General features: G+C 44.0%; 1 protein-coding gene across 1 annotated transcript in view; it reads right to left on the bottom strand.

Moving 5' to 3' along the window:
• Nucleotides 1–822: 822 nt before the first annotated feature.
• Nucleotides 823–7,961, bottom strand: part of LOC135107429 (putative uncharacterized protein DDB_G0292292) — a 10,162-nt gene continuing 3,023 nt past the window's right edge. The window contains exons 2-3 of the mRNA XM_064017284.1: nt 6,720–7,906; nt 823–3,832 (exon numbers count right to left, since the gene is read on the bottom strand). Of these exons, the coding sequence (XP_063873354.1) occupies nt 3,629–3,832; nt 6,720–7,886 (1,371 nt within the window). The 5' untranslated portion in view covers nt 7,887–7,906 and the 3' untranslated portion in view covers nt 823–3,628. The remainder of the gene's footprint in view (nt 3,833–6,719; nt 7,907–7,961) is intronic.

Below are 7,961 nucleotides of genomic sequence, written 5' to 3'. Positions count from 1 at the left end.
GGAAGCCTCAGGAGAGCGCCGTGAATTAGTGGACGTCATTGCAAGTCAGTTCCATTTATTTGTCTGTCAGGAAGATATTTCACAGTTTCCAAAGAATTTCATTGGAATTTTAGAGCCTTGAGCCAAGAAAATTAGCAAGATTCTTATTGGATTTTATAAGAACACATATTCAGGTCATTATTTTTATATCTCTATCTGGTTTTCCTGGATTTTCTATTATGATATAAATCTACGGGAAACAATCCCCATGTTTTGTATAAATTTACGAAGAATTTTTACTTTACGTATTTCACATCGGTGTATGATATTGGTGAAGATTCACTTGATGAATATCTTCTTGTTTTTCCAATACACACGCCACGAAGGCTTCCTGCTCGATGCAGCATTACTTATGCTGCTCAGAAAAAGACAGAAAGCAACAAAACAAAATAAAGTATTTATCAAGCCACTAGCTTATCAAATCTATCTAATAAGAGCGGACTTTCCTCATGCTTGATAATACTGTATGAATGTAGAGAGCAACATGTTGAGCAGTGCAAATGATGATTATGTCTATTTGAACCAGTGACTGAGAACCATGACAAAGAAGCAAGAATGATCATTATCAAGTTAGCGCTACGATTCTCTGCACAAGATTCTCCAAGGAATGTGTTGTTTAATAATAGCTTTGTTTTCCTGGTAGAGAAGTAATGGCTTTTGCTGAGGATGATTGCCCCCTTCTCTGTGTGTGTGTGTGCGTGTGTGTGTGTGTGTGTGTGTATGTGTGTGGCATAAAATATCACAAGCGGTTGGTGTAAAGTTAAAAAAAAATAAAACACCACATTGGGAGAGCAAATTTTAAACATAATCTTAGAAAATAACAATTACAGTCGGCTTCAAAATCAATAATATTTAACATAATGAAAAAAGGACAAAAAAACAGTCATTACAGCATATTCTCTACCTTAAAATCAAGACAACAAACAGGACAAACAAAATATTCAAACGAAGGCTTACGTATCTAAGCATGCTAGCCGGACAACAGAAAGTACATAAGGTGAGGTGGTGCAGCAATAATTAAGTCAGGTTTGAAAAAAAAAAAAAGAGGATAAAATATACAAGATATCTATTTGCACCTGTTGTATGCAGTACGCAAAGGTTAGCGGGTGATAATGATGATGATAATGAGACAGAGTGATTTGAGGTGACAGGGAATGTGGGTGGTGAGAAGGGAGGTGCAGTACAGGGCGTGGATGGTTTAAAGTGTATCTCTAACCTTCAGCCAGAATAACTTAAAATGCTAGCATCCCAAAAAAATCTTTAAGTGCTATAAGGGTTATAACAAGAGGGACGTAAGCAAAATTCTTAGGATCAGCAACCAGGTTAGAGCAAGAAATAACGGGTTCAAGCTTGAAAAATTTAGGTTTAAGAAAGAGATAGGAAGAAATTGGTTCTCAAATAAAGTGGTAGATGAGTAGAACGGACTCAGTAATCATATTATTAGCGCTAAGACATTAGGGAGCTTTAAGAGAAGATTAGACGGGTTTATGGATGAGGATGATAGGTGGAAATAGGTAGGTATATTTCATACAGGGACTGCCACGTGTAAGCCTGGTCGCTTCTTGCAGTTTCCCTTATTTCTTATGTTCTTATGTTCTTATGTTCTTTCTTCTATTTTGTTCTCTCATCGCGTCTGGCACCAAAGGTCACAGCAATAATTAATCGGATTCTCATGTGTGTGTTTTCCCCCCCACGCTGATAATAAAAAATCCTTGTTAATCAATCTCCAGAATCGTGAAAACACTAGAGATTGTTGATATCATTTGAGATAAGGCCCCCACATTGTTCAAAAGCACATTCCTGCCGTTCCCAGTGATTCAGAGATTACGGAATTTTTTGAGGTATGACTTGGAAATCGTATGGTTGAACCTTTGGATATTTGTATTTCGATCACGACAAAGGCTGAACGTATATTTTTGGCAAGTTTGTTCTGGCTGCTTACTGAGAGACTATTACGCAGTGTGGTCTAATGCACACTTTGTGGATGGCGACGGACGCTACTAAGTGACGCTGCCACTACTGGTGTTGTTTATGATGAATATTTCCTTCCTTACAATGCGGGTGATGGTGGATGGTGAATCAGGAATGATGATGATGCTTATGACAACATGATTGCAGTAATGACGTTAGTGTTGTGTAGCGGTGGTATGGTGGTGGTGACGGTGGTGGTGTAGCGAGACTGTGCCTGTGCTTCTTTCCCATGCGGTGAAGTGACGTGCTGATGAGAGGGAGGTGGAGCTTCAGAATAATCGTTGTATGGGCAGTGTTGGGTAATATGTGTATTGATGTATATGATTCAACTTGCAGGACGTGGGATAGCCGGCATTGCCTACCTACTAACATTACATTACAGGTGGAGACATGAAGAAGCCTGACACCTTACACTCGCCTCACATTGCGCCCTCTTGCTCAACGGGGACAGTAACTGCTCGCTAATCACTGGAAGCCCATGCGACCTTATCGCGCGCGAACCTCAGCCAAGTGATAGATGAAGACTAATTGCCGCAGAGCAGGCGAAGGTGTATGTGTGTGTGTGTGTGTGTGTGTGTGTGTGTGTGTGTGTGTGTGTGTGTGTGTGTGTGTGTGTGTGTGTGTGTGTGTGTGTGTGTGTGTGTTTGTGTGTGTGTGTGTGTGTGATGTTATTAAGATGAGAGGAGGGATTTTGCTGACCTACGTAGGATGCTTAGATGATTGACTAGGATGGCCTCTGGTACTCAGTGTGTCTATAGCGAACACACACACACACACACACACACACACACACACACACACACACACACACACACGCTGTAGAGAAATGTGGCCTGCGTGGAGGGGGAAGAGGATGAAGAGTGACGAAGGAAAGCTGGGTCTGTTGTAATGAGGCCATCATGAAGGGGGGAGAGGAGGACAGAACGTGGGCGGTGAAGACCATGCCAGATCAAGAAGGCAAAGCGAATCATGTCAAGGAAGGTGATGTTATAATAGACACAAAAATGCATAAAAAAAAAATAAGCGAACTTCCTTAGTGAGAGACGCGAACACATCTACTCGTCATGTGATTTGAATGGAGGAAGTACAAAGTTACAGGAAACAGAGCTTTACGTATTACTACGGTGACAGTGACGAGGTTGCGACGCTGCTTTGCCCTAGACACGAGTCAAACTGCGACAAAATCATTTTCTTCTATTGTCCATAGACCGTGATGCGCGGAGTGTTCGTGAGGAGGCAATTATAAAGGCTACGTGGGGAGAATAAATCTGTACCTAATGGTAAACACAGCCTCATAGGGGACGCGGAAATAACACCAAACTCTCGTACTTTGTTTGGTTATTGATGAACAAAACAATAAATGGAAGAAAATATAATATGTAAATGGTACGTATTACATAAAGGAAAATGGTGACGAATGGGCAGTTGAAAGAGAGACGAGGAAAGCAAATCGTGATATATTGAGTAGAGTCCTTCAGCAACATGAGAACACATTCGAGATAAAGATAAAAATAAAAACACTTATAACTGTGGTGTTGTTGAAGATTGACCACTGAATTAAGTGAACAAAAGAACACAAGAGTCAATGTCATAATGGAGGTTGGGGTCTCATCGCCATCTAGTCGTACATGTAGTCTTTCACCCCGTACTCGTTGGTGCTGTAGATGTAATCCCAGTCGTAGTTTCTGCTGGGGTTGACAGAGCCCATGAAGGTAGCCTCGGCAACGATGTAATTGGTGATGTTGAGGACGCTCAGCCCGAGGTAGTGACACCCGCGGCCCAGAGAGCGGCGGACGCGGTGGCCCCATCCCCGACAATGGCCCTGGAGAGAGGCGACGCAGAGGTACACGCGATTAAAGCAGTGCCGTATTTGTCCAGCCCTTACTCCCTCCGCCAACACAAACCATTCAGCTAGCTCCCCGGAACAGCCTGAGTTCAATCTTTCACACACTACAAAAGTTCGCTCCTCAGTTCCTCCAGAGCCACAATAGCTGCCCTGACTCCATTCTCCTTCTGACAGAGATCCCTGTATGCATGCACTGCGGTCCTCGATCTTGTGTACCCTCCGCCAGCTAGGCATCTGGCGCACCCTGGCACAAGCCCCTGAACATGGACCCTGTAAGCCCTCCCAGCACCGCCATCGCAGGAGCCGCCTAGTTTAGCCCTGAACAAGCTCATCATCGTTACATCCGCTCCATCCCAAGGTCACTCGTGGGTGCAGGGTAGAGGTTGAAGGCAAAGGGAGAGGGAGATGCCTCAGGCGTGTTGTTGAAAACCATCTACATTATGTTGCTGGTAGCGGTAAAGTAGTAGTAGCAACAGCAGCAGCAGCAGCAGCAACGGCAGTAGCAATAAAAGCAGGAGTAGCAGCATTAGTGACAACTGTAGTAGTAGTAGTAGTAGTAGTAGTAGTAGTAGTAGTAGTAGTAGCTGCAGTAGTAGTAGTAAGAGTAGCAGCAGCAGCAGCAGCAGCAGCAGCAGCGGCAACAGTAGCAGCAGCAACAACAGCAACAGAATCAGCAACAGCAGCAGGAATAGTAGCAGTAGTATTGGCAGTATTAGTATTAGTATTAGTATTAGTAGTAGTAGCAGTAGTAGTAGCATTGGTGATAGCAACAGTAATAGCAGCAATGCCGTTACTAATGAGGAGAAGGAATGAAAGAAATCGAGAGTAGATGGAAGCAGTGTTGGTGAGAGTGAAGCGAGGAAACTTAAGCTTCCTTGGAGTGAAGAATGAGGTGTTGAAATGAAGGACGAGTAGTATCGCTAATGCTGGCTGCCAGTAAATGGAATGGTACACATGGGGAGTAGGTGGAAGTAAGTAGTGTTGAGGAATACGTTGTTGAAATTAAGGTTAAGTGGGGGTGGTGATGCTGGTTATAATGTTGAAAGTGACGGTTAGGAGTGGGTGTAGCTGGATAACTGAGACACAAGTGTGTGTGTTTGCTGTTTGCAGTGACTGGTGATGATAAGGACTTTCAATACTGAGTGTTTATGCACAGTCAACAACTTACGCTTCGCCGTGACCATGGCGTCTTGGCTCAACTATAGACTCCTCGCTGTCTGACCTTATCTCCACTACTTTCAACAAGCCCTCGTAGAAGTTACTTGGTTTTCAAGGAGATTTTCATTACTCTAGTGAAAGTTTAACATGAACTTTACAGTATCAATAGTGAAATCCCTCATTAAAACTTGACTAATCATTAATGTGGCTTTTGAAAACAGTATCCGAGAGAGAACAAAGCGTTTCGTAACCTTATGTTATTCTGAGACAGTGCCAGATTTTAGCGTCGGAATATAGAGTTCACCTGGCTTCGTTAGCTTCCCCAAATGCTCTTTGGTCCATCGGATAGTAAGAATGAGTATTTCTTAATAGCGTTGTCTTGATGCGAACCTAACTAAGCCTGAATTAACCTTCTCACTGCTTGACATTTTCCACTGTAATCATTTACAACGTTTTAGATACTACTTCTTTGTTGTTCTTAAATAGCTATGTAGCCTGAAACACATCAAATTAGCATCACATTCCCCATTTTCTCTTCCTGTGAGCATGCAAACATTTTTTTTTTTTCATTGCTCTGAATGTTAACAAGGAAAGGGAGCGACAGTAAGAGGTTATAATAAAAGTTATCTATTGGAGTGGTTACGGTAGTAGTAGTAGTAGTAGTAGTAGTAGTAGTAGTAGTGGTGGTTGTGGTGGTGGTGAGAGTAGTGCTAGTGGTAGTAGATTAAGCTGTAATAGTAGCAGCGACGGTCATCGTAATGGAAGAGAGAATAAAGATGTAGTGGTGCCTCTAGTGAGGGTGGTGGATATGATAATGGTGTTAGTGGTGGTGGGCACAATGATAAGCATACAATAATGGTACGTAATGGAGATGGAAGGGGTAAAGTGGTAGTAATAGTGGTTACTGTAGCAGTGATGGTGATGATGGTAGTGATGATGGTAGTAGTAGAGATCATAGGTAGCTTGAGTAATGGTGGTGACAGGGACGGTTATGGTAAGGTGGTGGAGGTGAATAAGCAAAAACATTTGTAGCAGTGGTGGTAGCAATGGTGACAATGGCAAAAATGGTGGTGATAACTGTGGCAGTGATGGTGATAGTAATGCCCATAACCGTGGTGATGGAGGTGGTGGTGGCGTTAGTGGTGGTTCAGGTAGCAGAGGTGGTGAAGATGGGGATAGTGGTGTTTCAAGTAACGGTGGTGGTGGTGGAGGTGGTAGCAGTGTTAGTGGCGGCTCAGGTAGCAGTGGTGGTGAGTATCGTAGCAGTAGTAGTGGCGGCGGCGTTGGTGGTGATGGTGCTGGTGGTGGTGGTCGTAGCGCCCCCAGGTGGTTCGTGGTGTGTCATTCATTGGCCCGCCCACTTCCTTGTTATGGTTGCCGCAAGGGTGTCACCAGTCTAGGCAGCGCCTCCCTGCACCACCATCACCACCACCACCACCCCACATTACACTCAATCTGCCACACTCAACTACTTACATTAAATGCAATTCAAGTTTATAGGGATCATCCTTGTAACTGTTGACTGTTTAACCCAGATTAAAATTCCTTTACTTAGTTGTATGCGCAATGGTTCCGAGTTAAGGTTCTTTGAATTTGTATGATTTTGTAAGAATTTTGATCAGAGTATTGTTGGAAATTCTCTACATCGTTCAACACATAATTGCAAGGGTGAGCTGTGATTAACGTTACGTCAACGGGACATTACTTTCGTTCCGGGCTGCCTCTTCTTATCGGTAGTCACGGCGTCTGTGTCATCTCGAGTTAGTGGTGTTTTCGAGACGGGGCATGTGTTTTCTCCTTGGCACTCCTGTTCGTCAATGGCGGTCTCAACCATCTCATGCTCTTCTTCTTCATCGTCTTCTTCCTCGTCTTCCACTAACCGTTGTTTATCCTCTTTTACAAAGCTACTGTTCATACTGAGGAAATGTCGCAGGATGTGCCTCAGCTTGCGGCGTTTCTTCACGTTGTTATGAACATCCACGTTGCCGTCCACGCTTTGCATAGGCTGTATTCCTGACGACGATTTGACGGGGGGTTCTCGCTGGGGCAAGATGACTTCGATGACTGGCGGTTCGTCGACGCTACCCTCTTCAATCTCTTCGATCACAGGTGGGATAGAGAGACTTTCAGAGTGGGCTGGGAGCGTTGTTGTTGAACCTATAGACTGAGGCATCGTGGCGTCCATGCATCGCTTGAGGTTGATATTGTTCAGTTGCTCCTGCCTCTCAGACATGTCAGCCTCGTCAGATCTCGTCTTATTGCTGTGTTTTTCGGCGACAACTGATTCTGTGTCCGAGTCGGTCTCATGACCTGAATGGGAGAGGAGACACTTTTTGCTAAATGATTCTGTTTTTTCAATCAGTCCGTGACACAACACTTCCATTTCATCTCTGGCTTGAGGTTCCAAACTCTCTGGCTGTTTAGCATCAAACTGTGGATCTTGTGACAGTGTTGTATCTTTCTTTTCTGAAGCAGCTGTAGCCTCAACAGACTCTTTTACAGGAGAAAGTTCCGAAGTTTGTTTACCTCGAAAGAAAGCGAATCTTTTACCTCCACTTTCTATCTCCTTGGAATGAGAGCCGTTCCCACGCGTCTCTGTTTCCTTAGAGGAATGGTCACGACTGAATTTGCTATTATTATTATTGTTGTTGTTGTTGTTGTTATTGATTTTTCGACGTTTTGTAAAATAATTCAGGAGTGGAGTGAGGGAGTGACCAGGGCGGGAGGAAGTACTGGAGGCCGGTGTCTTTTCCTTGCCATTATTCTCTTTTCCGCTAACTACCTTGGGTGGCTTCTTTGTGGCAGGGCTGTGCAGCAGGTGTTCTGGCGGCGCGGTGGGCTCCAGGAGGCTGCTCTGATACAGATCTGCCATGGCTGAGATGTCTGGGGCACCTGGAAATTAAAGGTAACAGTATCAACAAATATGAATTAGATGTAACTGTAAAGC

The sequence above is a fragment of the Scylla paramamosain genome, chromosome 15 (genome assembly GCF_035594125.1).
Source record: "Scylla paramamosain isolate STU-SP2022 chromosome 15, ASM3559412v1, whole genome shotgun sequence".
Taxonomy (NCBI): domain Eukaryota; kingdom Metazoa; phylum Arthropoda; class Malacostraca; order Decapoda; family Portunidae; genus Scylla; species Scylla paramamosain.
The sequence above is the reverse complement of the archived record's forward strand: the minus strand, read 5'-3'. Positions and strand labels throughout refer to the sequence as shown.